At 65.0% G+C, this 13095-nt stretch overlaps 3 protein-coding genes across 4 annotated transcripts; 2 read left to right on the top strand and 1 right to left on the bottom strand.

Moving 5' to 3' along the window:
• Nucleotides 1-254: 254 nt before the first annotated feature.
• Nucleotides 255-3170, bottom strand: PRIM1 (DNA primase subunit 1). The gene is made up of 13 exons (XM_087771815.1): nucleotides 2930-3170; nucleotides 2584-2741; nucleotides 2366-2472; nucleotides 2187-2260; nucleotides 1798-1934; nucleotides 1675-1733; nucleotides 1475-1598; nucleotides 1279-1368; nucleotides 1051-1195; nucleotides 899-968; nucleotides 735-820; nucleotides 558-656; nucleotides 255-470 (listed from the first exon to the last, which is right to left on the bottom strand). The coding sequence occupies exons 1-13, from the start codon at nucleotides 3030-3032 to the stop codon at nucleotides 451-453; spliced, it is 1272 nt and encodes a 423-aa protein (XP_087627941.1). The 5' UTR covers nucleotides 3033-3170; the 3' UTR covers nucleotides 255-450.
• A 234-nt stretch (nucleotides 3171-3404) lies between these two features.
• On the top strand, nucleotides 3405-5721 carry LOC104015920 (retinol dehydrogenase 16-like). The gene is made up of 4 exons (XM_009468718.2): nucleotides 3405-3876; nucleotides 4000-4258; nucleotides 4979-5142; nucleotides 5311-5721. The coding sequence occupies exons 1-4, from the start codon at nucleotides 3552-3554 to the stop codon at nucleotides 5526-5528; spliced, it is 966 nt and encodes a 321-aa protein (XP_009466993.2). The 5' UTR covers nucleotides 3405-3551; the 3' UTR covers nucleotides 5529-5721.
• Nucleotides 5722-7087: 1366 nt separating this feature from the next.
• On the top strand, nucleotides 7088-12398 carry ACKR5 (atypical chemokine receptor 5). Of its 2 annotated transcripts, none has more exons than XM_009468707.2 (2): nucleotides 7088-7360; nucleotides 11281-12398. In XM_009468707.2, exon 2 carries the CDS (start codon nucleotides 11289-11291, stop codon nucleotides 12381-12383), a length of 1095 nt encoding a protein of 364 aa, XP_009466982.1. In that variant the 5' UTR covers nucleotides 7088-7360; nucleotides 11281-11288; the 3' UTR covers nucleotides 12384-12398. The 2 variants fall into 2 exon arrangements, with proteins under 2 accessions (XP_009466982.1, XP_087627896.1); XM_087771770.1 differs by lacking the exon at nucleotides 7088-7360 and adding an exon at nucleotides 7432-10031.
• The last annotated feature ends 697 nt before the right edge of the window (nucleotides 12399-13095 follow it).

Below are 13095 nucleotides of genomic sequence, written 5' to 3'. Positions count from 1 at the left end.
GGCGGCCGCAAAGGGGCCGGGACCCCGCGGTGCGGGGCAGGGACCCCCGCGGAAACGGAGCCGGGGCCCCTCCGGGTGCCGGGCTGAGACGCCACGAACGTGGAGCCTGGCCCCGACTGTGGGCAGGGACCCCCGGGTGCCGGCAGGGACCCCACAGGCAGGGGCGCGGGGCAGGGACGGGACCCCCGGCTCCTCCCGCGGGGACGGGACGCGGACACGGGGGTGACCGGAGACGTTTAATGGTCTTTGCATAGAACAGGTACAAAACGTGGGAAGGGCCCGCGGGGAGCGGGGCAGGGAGCCGGCGCGGTTCAGCTGCTGGCTGCCGGGCTCCCTGCTCCGAGGCACCCAGGCCCCCGCGGCCGGCGGAGGTGGCGATGGCGGAGGTAGTCCCTTGGTGGCCCTGCGGCAAGGACCAGGGCTGCCAGTGTGACCCCCGGCAGCGAGGCCTCAGAAGTCTCCTTGCAGGTCTGCGAAGAAGAAGAACAGTTCTTCAGAGCCGAGGGGTCCCCCCCTTCGGGGTCCCCCCGCTGGCTGCATCCCTGCCTGGCACTTACCGCTTCTCCGGAGCAGCTCTCCCCTCCGGGCGCGCTCCATCTCCTCCACAAACTGCTCGAAGACCCGCACGTAGGGCGCCAGGCTCGTCTTCTTGTAGTCTGGGGGATTCGGGGAGCTGAGCACGAGTGGGAGCAGGCGGTGGGGACCCCCTGCGCCCCAGCCCTGGCCCCACTCACCCCGCGCACGGCGCTTCGGCTCCGTCTCCCCGCCGTCCTCCTGCTCTCCGTCATCGCCAGCTGCATCCAGCTCCTGGCACAGGGAGCTGTGGGAGATGGCGGGATGTGGTGGGGGGCTGCCGGCACAGCCAGGATCCCCAGTGCCGCCAGCCCCGCTCACGTACCTGATGGTGGGGACAGCGAACGGGTCAAACTGGTCCAGCCTCTGCAGATCCAGTGGCACTGAAATGCGACCTGCAAGAGAGGGGAGTCACAGCCAGAGGTGCCCGGCCCCGGGGTCCCCATGGGGTGCCGCCCCCGCAGGCCCCAGACCCACCTGTTTTGGGGTGGACGCTGAAGGGGCTCTTCAGCAGGTGCCCGACGCCTTTGCTGACGTTGATGTCGAGGCGTGGGAAGCAGTACTGCAGCATGATCTCCCAGTCCGCGTAGCACGGCGCGCTCTTCCCAGTCCCCGCTGCCCGCTGTGGGGACAGGCAGGTCAGGGGGCAGCGGGGCCGGTGGCGGCACCCAGCCCCCCCCACGGGGCAGCTCCACGGTCACTCACCCGTGTCCGCTCCATCCTGCCCTTCAGCAGCTCCCAGCGCTGCACCGAGTCCCGCTTCTTGGGGAACTCGGCCTGCAGCGGCTCACGGTGCTGTGGCCGGTGGTCAAGGCTGATCGCAGACACTGCCGACCCCACTCCCCCCGCACAGACCCTCCCTCCGGACCCAGCACAGTGCCGAGTGGCACAGCAGGGCCGCTCTGGGAAGGATATCCTCCGGGACGAGGGCCAGCACCTTGTCCCAGCTCTCCAGGCTGCCCAGGATGTCCTGGCCCACCAGTGCGTACGCCTCGAAGTACTTCTCCACCACGCTGACCGACCGCCTGCAGAGCAGCAGGGAGGGGCTCAGTGCCCCGTGGCCGGCGGCTGCAGGGGCCGGGCAGGGGGGTCCCCACCGACCTGATGAAGGGGTGGATGGGCTCGGAGAGGTTCACCTTCTTCACAGTCTCTGCTCCGCCCTGGGGGAACAGAGGGGTCAGCCTGGGGGGTGGGCAGGGGGTGCCCGGCCCCCTCTGCACCCACCTTGACCAGGGTCAGGTACTCCACGGCAGCTGCCCGCAGCACCGGGGACCACTTCCGCACCGCGTCGTCGCACACCCAGCAGTGGACGCCTCTCCGGCCCGAGTACACCCACAGGCGATGCTTCATGCCCAGGTCCTCTGCGGGGGGAACAGCCGGGCTGTGGGAGCGTGTTGGGACGGGCTGCGGCGCCCGTCCAAGCCTGGCAGTGCTGCAAACCCGCTGCGCAAACCCTGCTGGGCACCAGCGCATCCTCTGCTTCCCCCCAGTCCCGTGAGAGCACCGCCCCGGCCCCCGCTTTGGGGTCTGGGTGTTGCTGCGGGGCAGAGCGTGGTCTGGACACGTCCCCGGTGCACGAGGACAGGGGCCGCGCGGGTCCCCGAGACCCTCACCCACGAGCGCGCGGTCGATGATGCGGACAGCGATGGTCATCAGGGTCCAACACTTGGAGCAGATCTCGGCCGAGCTGGAGGCAGAGCGTGGCGGGTCAGGCTGCCGCCCCGCGCCCCCGCACCCCCCTCCCAGCCCCCCGTTTCGCCTTGTGCCGTGAACGGTGAACACCCCCGGGAACCTGCAGCACATCCGGACGTCGTCGTAGTCTGTCATGTCGATGTCGAAGACCAGCTCCTTCTCCTGCGGCTGGAAGGCTCCCAGATGCACCGTGTTGTGCTGGTTGGGCTGCGGGATGGGACGGGACGGGCTCAGCCCCGGCCGGGGACCCCACGACCCGGGGACCCTGCCCTCCCAGGGCCGGCCGGCGCCGGTGCTCCCGGTGGGAGCAGGACTCACCCGGTGGGAGTAGACGGCCCCGATGTCGATCTTGTAGGGGTTGGTCCTCTGCAGCTCCCGCTCCAGCTCCTGGGGGCTGCCGAAGGACTGGAACCGCAGGTAGACGTCGTCCCGCAGCGTGAAGGAGAACTCCCGCAGCTGGAAGTAGTTCTTCACCACTGCGGGGGTGCGGGCGGGTTGGGGGGCGGCCCCGAGGGCCCGGGCCCCCCCTGCGCCTTCCCCCGAGACCCCCGTTCCCCGCGCCCCCCGGTCAGCGCATCCACCCGCCGCCGCCGCCGCCGGGGCCCCGCCACGTGCCCCGGGACCCGGTACCGCAGCCCCCGGCGGCGCCCCCCGCCCCGCTCACCGCCGCCGTAGCCGAGCCAGCGCCCGTAGGCGCCGTGCGGGAAGAGCCGCCGGTAGAAGACCGGGAGCAGCTCGGGCAGCGCCGCCGGCTCGAAGCGCGCCATAGCGGGAGGGAGGCGGCGGGAAGCGGCGGGGACGGGCGCCCGGGGGCCGCCGGGAGCTGTAGTCCGGCCCCGGGGCGCGGGGGGAGCGGGGACGGGGGCTACCCGCGGGGGGGAGGGGAGCAAAGCCCTGGGGGGGCCGGGGGGAGGGGTGCGGGAACCCCCCGGGCGCTGCCCCGCTCCGGGTCACGATTCCCCGGCGGCCGCACGGCCGCGACGGGACCCGACGCCGCCGCCGCCGGAGCGGAGCCCGGGGCAGAGCCCGCAGCCCCGGGGCGGCAGCACCGCGACGGCCCCGAGCTCCGGACGGGCCGGGGCGGGGGAACAGGCTGGGGGGCGCAGCCGCGCCGGAGCCCGGCGGTGCCAGGCGGCCCCGCGGCCTCTCTGCGGTCGTTGCACCGGAGCGATCGTTAACTACAGATTAATCATTGCCAGCGGCGCCGGGCGGGGGCCCAGGGTCGGGCCGGAGCCGCTCAGCGCCCGCACTCGCCGCGCTCCGGGGGCCGGGGCCGGGGCCCGAGGATGTGGCTGTGCCTGGCGGCGGGGCTGGCGGCGCTGGCGGGGCTGGTCCTGCTGCGGCGCTGGCACCGGGAGCGGCAGACGGTGCCGGGGCTGTCGGAGAAGTACGTGCTGATCACGGGCTGCGACAGCGGCTTCGGGAACCTGCTGGCGCGGCAGCTGGAGGCGCGGGGGCTGCGGGTGCTGGCCGCCTGCCTGACCCAAAGCGGGGCCGCGCAGCTGCGGGCGGCCACCTCGCCCCGGCTGCAGACCGTCCTCCTGGATGTCACCTCCAGCCAGAGCATCGCCGCCGCCGCCGCCTGGGTCCGGGAGCGTGTGGGCGACCAAGGTAGGACGGGGAGGCCACCCTCATCGTCACCCCCGCCGGTCCCCCCGCGGCTCTGACGACTTCTGCCGGAGCAGGGCTCTGGGGAGGGGAGCAGCCCCGGCTCACCCCGTCCCACTTCCCCAGGTCTTTGGGGGCTGGTGAACAACGCGGGGACCGCCATCCCTACCGCTCCTAACGAGTGGCTGACCAAGGACGACTTTGTCAAGGTGCTGGACATCAACCTGGTTGGCCTCATCGAGGTGACGCTGAGCCTCCTGCCCCTGGTGCGGCGGGCACGGGGCCGGGTTGTCAATGTGGCCAGTGTGTTGGGCCGCATCTCCTTATGCGGCGGGGGGTACTGCATCTCCAAGTTTGGTGTGGAGGCCTTCTCCGACAGTCTCCGGTAAGTCTGGCGCAGTAGCCAACGCTCCGGGTCTCCCAGTTTGCTTTTCTGGGCTTTGGCCAGCAGAGCCTCCCTCTGCCAAACCCCTTCCTCGTGCAACCGCGAGCGAGCGCAGGCAGAGTTCATTTTAGCTGCCGCCGAAGCACAAGAGGAGGGGGTGTGGGGCTGCCTAATGCGTGGACCAGACAGCAGGACACCTTGTGCCACAGCTACGGGGCTTGGGTCCCATGGGAGCGATCTCCTGCCCAAGGGGACCCTCGCCTGCCACTGGCAGCCTCTGCTCGCTTTCAGCCAAGCTCACACAGAGGCAGCCCCGGGGCAGGGAAGGCCAAGGACTTGGCAGAGCTTTGATTTCATTCCCCTGCCTGACGACTTCCCAGCGGAAGGGAGGCTGTGGCCACACCGCCTGCCCCAGCGCTGAGCCTCCTCCCTTGGACCTCGCCCCCGTACCGGATCCTGCAGGCAATGGCTGCGCGGTCCCGAGGTTTGCTTTGGCCCCTTCCCATCCAGGCTCAGCACACGTTTGCTCACACGCCACCTCGGACACGTGCTGGGGCTGGCGCGGGGTCTGCTGGGGTGGTCAGGCTCCCCACCGTACCTCCGGCACAAGGCTGCCGTGCATCCCGCGCAGGAGCCGGTGCCCGCACGCAGCCCGCACTGGTGGGCGGCAGAAACATTCGGGTGCTGCTCCTGCGTTCCATGGGGCTCAATCCCTTCTAGGCTTGAGATGCGTGACTTCGGGGTGAAGGTCAGCGTGATTGAGCCAGGCTACTTCAAGACGGCGTTAACCCGCTTTGAAAACCTGGAGAAGAGTTTTCTTTCCATCTGGGAGAAGCTCCCGGAGGAAACCAAAGCGAGTTATGGGGAGGATTACTTGAAGCACGGTAAGTGCCTCACCTAAAGGTTAAGCAATGCTGTTTCTCTCCTGACACAAGGCACATTCCCGGGGCCACAGGGTGTCCCACCACCCCATTGTCCCACCGAGCCGTTTGGCTGTGTTTGGCTTGAATATCTAAGCCCGGCAGCCTGACTGGCGCTTTCTGCCTCCGCAGCTTTGCTAACAGTCAGGAAGACTGTGGATAAAAGCAGCTCCAGCCTGACGCTGGTCACAGACTGCATGGAGCACGCGCTGACCAGCCGCTTCCCGCGCACCCGCTACTCCGTGGGCTGGGATGCCAAGCTGCTCTACATCCCCCTCAGCTACCTGCCGTCAGCCCTCACAGATGTCGTAGCCACCTGGTTCTACCCCAAACCTGCCTGGAAAACCTAAGGCAGGGGTGTGGCGTAGGCAGCCAACAGGCAACAGCAGCCAGGGCCCGGCAGCGCAGGCTGGGATCCAGCATCGCCCACAGCCGAGGCTGGGCCAATAGGTTCCTGAATTTCTAACTCACTACGTCACAACCCTCTGTCCTCTGCTAGCAGACCACTTTGCTTCTGAATAAAGACAACTCCTCCTCCCCGCCTGGCAGGCCTTGGTTTCAGCCTCAGCTGGGACTGCGGCGCCGAGGCCATGTCCCAGCTCCTCCAACAGCCAGCACCGCCGCCGCCGTGCCGTGGCATGCTGCGGGCGCTCCCAGGGTCTCGCTGCTCCCCTGAGGGCCTACTCCGTGCAGGGTCCATCCCCCGCTGAGCTGCGAGAGCCGCGCTCGCCCAAGCTGGTGCTCCAGGAATTAACGCACATGAATAAAAACCAGAGCCCTACACCCCCAGGCAGATTTCCCTCCGGGCACAGGGCTGGGCAGCCTCTGCTCAGTCCTCCTCCTCCTCGGTGCCCCTCGGGCATCGCCTGCTTCTGCGCAGCTCTGCTGACCTGCAGCGCCCAGTCAGTGAGGGCTGCCCCGCTGCAGCAAACCGTGCCTGGGCATCGCTGTGGCTGGGGACACCCCTTTGCCTATGCCCCAGCAGCTTTGCTGCCGCCTCGTGCAGGGCCCATCCCGGGGTGAGGGAACGAAGCCAAAGCTGGGCGAGCGCAGCGCAGCCGGCGAGAGGGAGACGTCTGGGGCTGGGTGCTGCTGACCGTGTCTGGAGAGATCAGCCAAATCCGGCTCTGTGGGGTGGCTGGATCCACCCTGCCGGCACAAACAGCCACTAAAGGCCAAAGCAGAGCTCCAGGCACGCGGAGCTGTGTGAGGCGAGGCCGTGCATTGCAACTGAGAGATGCAAAACTTTCTCCAGCTGCTGCTGCAATCCTGCCCCTCCTCCAGCGTGTCCCAGAGCAACCAGGGTACCACATCTCCAAGCGTGGCGTGGAGGCCTTCTCTGACACCCTCAGGCACGGGGCTGGCAGCCACCGGTGGCCCCGTGCTCCCCTGTGCCGGTCCTTGTCCAGCAGCTGGGCACGCGTTGGCAGGCGCGGGCGTGCTGGGCGGCTCTGCCCCACTTTCCCCACGCAGGGTTTTATGTTGCTCCCAGTAACATCCTTCCCCATGGAGAGCAGCAGCGAGCCACAGTGGGTGTTTATGAAATACCAACGTGGTTGTCCGCAGATTGGGAAACTGAGGCATGGCTGGAGCAGCAGCTGTGCAACCAGAGGAAGGGTTTCGAGAAAGCCTTGAGCAAGGAGAGGGCTCCCCTGCACCCACCTGGGGGACAATGGGGTGCCCAGGGAGGGTCACGGGCTCCCCCTCACCTCGCGCAGCTCAGTCTCCCCCCAGCCCCTGCTTGGCTCAGGACGGCGTCTGCAGGGCTGACGGCCGCTCCCTGGCCAGGCGTGAGATGCACCCCTTCAGGGTGCAGGCTTCCATCATTGAACCTGGCGGCTGGTGCAGGGCCATCGCAGGCGCCAGCAGTGCTCTGTCTCCCTGTCACTGCCTCATGCTGGAGGGACGCTGCTGCCCCAGGACCTGGTTAAAGATGTTCTTCCCTTCAAGCCTGCTGCTTTCTGTGGCACCCACCTTTGGGCCCTCCAGGCTCGCAGCTCCCTGTCTGATGAGAGGCGAGAGCAATTGCTCTTTGCAAAGGTCCCCAAAGCTCTTTGTGCTTCACTCCAGCTCTGCCGGGACCCCCCCTCTGCTGCATCCCAGCTCTTCCCTGCGTTTGTCCAGCTCAGGCTGCAGGGCCTCTGCTCCTCAGCTCCCCATCTCCTACCTCGCTGCCGCACAGGTAAGCCCGAGGGCCGGCTGGCAACAGCTCCGTCCTCCCTCGCTGCTCCGGGGCGCTTCGGCGCTGGCACAGCCTCCCACCCCTGCAGCCTCCCAGCTCTTCCATGGGCGACCTCGGGCTCAGCCCCAGCAGCCGGCGCTCCCTTCCTGGCACCACGCCGGCAATCGCGTAGCCCGTTGTCCGCAGTCTCCTCTGGCAGTGGGTGTCAGGTCCAGCACAGAGAAAGTCGCAGCCGTTGGGGACAAGCTCTCGGCATGGCCGGGGCAGGCTCAGCGCTCAGCTCCGCTGCTGGAGGATGGGCTGGAAAAGGCACCGTTGTTACGCAGGCGGTGACACTGCCAGCCCAGGGAGCTGGCCGCGCGGGCGATGACTCATGCATTGCTCGTACCTTAATTAAGGGCTGATTAGCGGTGACTGGCTGGGGGTTACGTCCCTGAGGTTGTGCACTTGCCTGCAGGACAAGAGCAGCACTAGCAGCAGCCCCGCTCCCACCAGCACCGCACTGCTCCCGCACGTGCAGAGGCTGAGCCCACGCGAGACCAGGATACCCCCAGGCTGCGACGGAGCTCAGGGGAACCAGGAGCTACAGCAGGACTGCTGACAGCACGTAGAGCCCTTGTGCAAGCTGCGTTACAGCTCACCGAGCTGTTTCCCCAGCCAAGAAAGCTTTCCTAAACCCTTTGCTTGGCTTAGCAAACCAGTAAGACGCCCCCAGCAGCCCCCACACATCACGATTCAGGCCCACGTGTCCCCAGGGGCCAGGCTGCGCAGTGCTGAGCTGCCAGGAGGCAAAACCGCAGCCTTGGCTGCACCAGCCCGGAGACCCCTGCGCCCGCATCCCTCCGGCAGCACCCCAGGCTGGTGCTGGCTGCTCGGCGAGGGAAGGGCAGGAGAACAGCAGATCCCCAGCACTGCTGCCGCCCACAGCCCACCACGCTCAGGGTCTGTGCTGCCGCCTCCTCCTCGGTGGGGCTGGGCTGGCGGCAGCCGGGAGGGACCGGGCACCCCTATTTCACCACGGAGCAAAGCTCTGGCAGGTGGAGGAGGAGCCGTCCAGGCCCGCGGGGTGCCATTATCAGGCTCTCCTCTTCGCCTTCCTGTGTGCCACCTGTCCAACCCCCGATCCGCCAGGTTCCAAAGGACCCGCTCGGATCGCAGCGGACGCTTTCTGGAGAGGAAACAGCCTTTTCCCACTTATCGCCAGACAAAGAGGGGAACCAGACCCTTAGGGAGGCCAGGGGCTCCCGGGCACACGTTTGGGTGCCAACAGCCTCAGAGTGCACCGAGCATCGCAGCAGGGATGGGGAGAAGGGCCCGAGCCACCTGCCCAGCTCCCCAGGGCTCAGCCGGCTTGGAAATGCAACCAGCTCCCAGGCCTCGCTGTCCCTGCCAGGATCAGGAGCCCTTGCGCAAACCCCAGCAGCAAAGGTTTGCAGCACCCAGGTCGTTCTCAAGCCGAGATTTCGGTGTGGAAATTTTCTGACCTGTTAAATGGAAACAGAATGGCATCCCTGCCTCCCAGGGGAGGCAAAGCCCCCCAAGCCATCGGGCGGCAGAGCAGCCCTTCGCGGTCCCCGTCCCATGGCTGAGCCGAAACGCGCCCTATCGCGCTTGGGGCGAGCACAAAGCCGCCAGGTTCCTGTTTGCGACCTGGGGCCTTGGTCCCGCTGGGGCTGGGTACCTGCACGCGGGGTCACCAGCACCGGGCTTGTTGTTGTGAGACCCGACTTATCAGTGCCCTCGTGCTTCCCCGCTCCAGCCGTGCCTTCCTTCCGAGCCGATTGTTGATCACAAAGTCTTGTCTGCACTTGAAAAGGAGATTTCCTGCAATTGTTTTGCAGGACTTGCAGCTTGATGCAAAATTTTCTGCCTATCAGCCCCCTCCCCAATGCCAGGGCAAGGCTCAAGCCCCCTCCCTTCCCCTGCAAAACTGCCAGGCAATCACAGCTCGATGATTAATTGCTGCTTGGCCAGAGGTATTTCTGTGGCGATAGCCATCTGCCATCAACTCCTGCGACAGCTCGGAGTGACGGGCAGCTCTGACCTGGCAGAGACGTTCAGCTTTTGGCCCTTTTTCCCCCAAAGGAAACCCTGAGCTCGCCCCAGCATCGTATGAGCATCAGGAACAGTCAATGGCACGTTCCCCTTAACCCACCCTCACCCCTTGGGATTCCCAGACCCGGGGGAGGACCTGGCTCAGCCGGGTCCATCCCAGAGGACGTGTTTTCCCCTCCTTCCCACAGTCACAGCGGGACCTGGGCAGGATCCGGTCCCTGAGATCAGTGGGGCTGCAGCAGCCGGGTCCCACGGGAGCAACAGCAGAGGGGACCTGGCCAGGGGAGCCCCGAGGAGCCCTGCTCCATCCCCAGGCACTCGCAGCTTCGACACCGACACCTGCCCGGGGCCTCCCTGCGCCCGCTCCCAGCCCTGCGGCAAAATCAAACGGGAGCCCAGCCCTGGGGCTGGAAATCAAGTCAAATGTCACCCGTGCTGGGCTGTCTCAGGATGTCGGACCACAACGGTCATTTCCTGCCGGGAAGCAGCCAACAAGCCCACCCCGAGCTCTGTGCCTCTACGGTTCTGCTCTCCCAGAGGCGCGCGAGCCGCCGAGCCGAGAGGATCGCCGCGCTCCCCGAGCAGCCCCTCCGTGCAGCCTTCGGCTCTGCCGCCGGTGAGCCAACGCCTCTCCCTCCCCATCTGTGTCCATCTGTCCCCTCTCCCACCAGCCCCTCTTGGGACCTGTGGCTTGGCAAGGGCAGGGGGTCAAGGAGCCTCGGGGATGGGGGTCTCCAGCCCTGGGGGCTCACTCTCCTCCCCTCCATGGTTTTGGGAGCGTGTGGGTGACAGCCGTTTGCCTCAGGGCTGATGCTCTTGCAGGAGATGCCTGGCTGCAGCGCTCCCCGGCTCGCTGGGCTCCGAGTGCCATGGAAATGCCCCAGTGGCACTCCTCCAGCTTTCCCAGGGGAACGGCTGGTCTTGAGGGCGCTTCCAGCGGCACGAGGCTGAACAGGGTCCGTGGCATCTTTGCCATGCGGATGCAGCTGTGCTGAGATCGGAGGTCTCACACTTGAGGCAATAAAAGGATGTTAAGGTCAACTGCATTTCCCTTAGGTTTATAATTTTGTCACCTACTTGGAAGTCCTGACAGCTCCCAGCAACGCAGTTGCGAGACAGGCAGAGCGAGGGTGGCCGGACGAGTTTATAAGGCGACCACACACCAAGGGGTCAGGTGTGGGAACAGGGGCTTTCCCAGTGGCACGGAGTCGAGCAGACGTGGTCACTCGAACATTTAATGGTCCGGGTGCCTGACCGCGCCCCAGACGCCTCACAGCCAGTTGCTGCACGCAGGCGCAGAGCGGGAGAGCTGGGGTCGGGATTCCCACAGGCTCCGTGGCGGCAGGACCTCAGCTCCGGAGGTGTCTGGGGGACAGCACGAGCCTCGGTGGCGGGGGCTCCCGCCCAAAGGTTGCTGCGCTTCCAGGTTGTCAGCTCTGTTTCTGCAATGACCGATGTTGCTGAGCCTCGGGGCTTGTGGGCGCTCTCACCTGTCCTTCGTCCCTCCCCTCCGTCAGTCCCCAGCACTGCTTGTCCCCAGTCCCCGGCTGACCAGGCTGTGGGACAGGGGACAGCCACCTCCTGGGAGCACGCGAGGGTGAACGGGCGGCTGGTGTTTGCGGCTTGCATTTTGCTTGGGAGGTGAGGTTATCATCCAGTGTGGATACAGCATCTTCTGAGGGCTGATGTAGGAATTCACCATAGGAATAAAAACTGGATTTAAGAAAAATACAGATGGGTACTTCCAGAGCCTCCCGCAAGGACTGAGCTCTGACAGGGGAGATTGGCTCTTTCTCTGTATTTTCGAGCTGTCCGGCTCAGTGCAGCCACTGAGCCACAACTCAGTGCTTTCCCTTTCCTTGCAGCTACCGGGATGGCTGAGGCGACCACTGCCCCCACTGAGACGCACACTCTCCTGAACGAGTATGGGGACTACCACAACTGGTCTGAGCTGTTCCATCTCCTGAACTACACCTACACCTTCTGCGAGTTCAGCCTGGATGAGAATGTCAAGCGGGTGATCCTCTTCATCCTTTACCTGGTCATCTTTGTGGTGGGCTTGGTGGAGAACCTCCTTGTCATCTGGGTCAACTGGCAGACACGGGGCAACAAGAGCTTGGTCAACCTCTACATCATCAACATGGCCATTGCTGACCTCGGAGTGCTGCTCTCACTGCCCATCTGGATGCTGGAGGTGATGCTGGATTACACCTGGCTCTGGGGCAGCTTCCTCTGCCGCTTCACGCACTACTTCTACTTTGCCAACATGTACGCCAGCATCTTCTTCCTCACCTGCCTGAGCGTGGATCGCTACGTGTCTCTGACCAGCTCCTCCCTCTTCTGGCGTAAGCACCAGCACCGCGCACGCCGCATCATCTGCGCCTGCAGTTGGGTCTTGGCAGCAGCGATCCCATTCCTGGAGGTTGCTCACATGCAACTGGTCAATACCGGCGAGCCCATCTGCATCTTCATGGCCCCCTTCGAGACCTATGACGAGTGGGCGCTGGCGGTCAGCTTGGCCACCACCACCATTGGGTTCCTCATCCCCTTCCCCATCATCGCCATTTTCAACATCCTGACAGCCAGGTTCATCAAGCGCACCAAGCCGGAGAGCAGGAAGCACTGTCTGCTCATCTACGCCTATATCGTCGTGTTCCTCATCAGCTGGCTGCCCTTCCATATCATGCTCACGCTGCTCACCCTTGATGGCAACCACATCATCCTCCACTGCACCTTTGCCCACTTCCTCTACTTCTTCTACGACATCATAGACTGCTTCACCCTGCTCCACTGCGTGATTAACCCAATCCTCTACAACTTCCTAAGCAAAAACTTCCGCAGCAAGCTCATCTCCGCCGTGGTTAAGTACATCCCCAAAGACCAAGGCAGCCAGAAGGGCGCAGACAATTCCTCCTCCACCACGCAGCACTCCATAGTCATCGCAAAGGACAACAACCCTCCCAATTAAGGGGGATCAGACTCTCCCACTCATCACTGGCAAGTGGTTGCGGGGGGGGGCAGCTCCCTGCACTCACTGAGGCCAGTAAGATCGTTTTTCCTGGTGATAAGCAGACACTTTGGTTTTAAACAACACTTCTTGGCTGGCCACCTCCTGTCCTCTAAAGGCAGGGCAGAGTGCCAAACGTGAAATGAGATGGTGCGGGGAGCTACAGACATCTTGCCTCTGATGTGCTGCTGTATCAGATCTATTTAGCTAAAGAAAGAATATAAGAAAGCGATATTTCCTGTTTTCCTAAAGAAACACTTGCAGTCATAAAGTGCATTACTCCGCCTGCTCGGAAGTCTGAACACAAATCCGGCCCCTGGGACCCGACCCCTGCACCTGCCCCGAGCCGCGGGGCTGGGGGCACACGAGCCTTTCCCTTCACCACAAGTTCTTCTGCAGCCCCTGACTTTCACTTACACACATGCTCCAGATACACCGCGCCGCAGAGGTGTCCAGTGACCGCTGCCCCTCTGCCGTGATGCCATCCCAAGCAGGAGAGAGGAAATCCATTCCTTTGAAACACAAACCCCTCCTCCCCGTGCCTGGCAAACAGCTGAAAGCCTGATTTTACAGAAATGAAGGCAACACAACCCTGAGGGGCTGAGCAGGACACAGACCTGAGCTTTAATGAGGGGAGGAACGACTCGAGATCAGCAACTCGTTGAGAGCAGTT

The sequence above is a fragment of the Nipponia nippon genome, unplaced genomic scaffold (genome assembly GCF_047370975.1).
Source record: "Nipponia nippon isolate SJK-2023a ecotype South Korea unplaced genomic scaffold, ASM4737097v1 scaffold_35, whole genome shotgun sequence".
Taxonomy (NCBI): domain Eukaryota; kingdom Metazoa; phylum Chordata; class Aves; order Pelecaniformes; family Threskiornithidae; genus Nipponia; species Nipponia nippon.
Note: the sequence above shows the minus strand (reverse complement) of the source record. Positions and strands in the feature narration are given on the sequence as shown.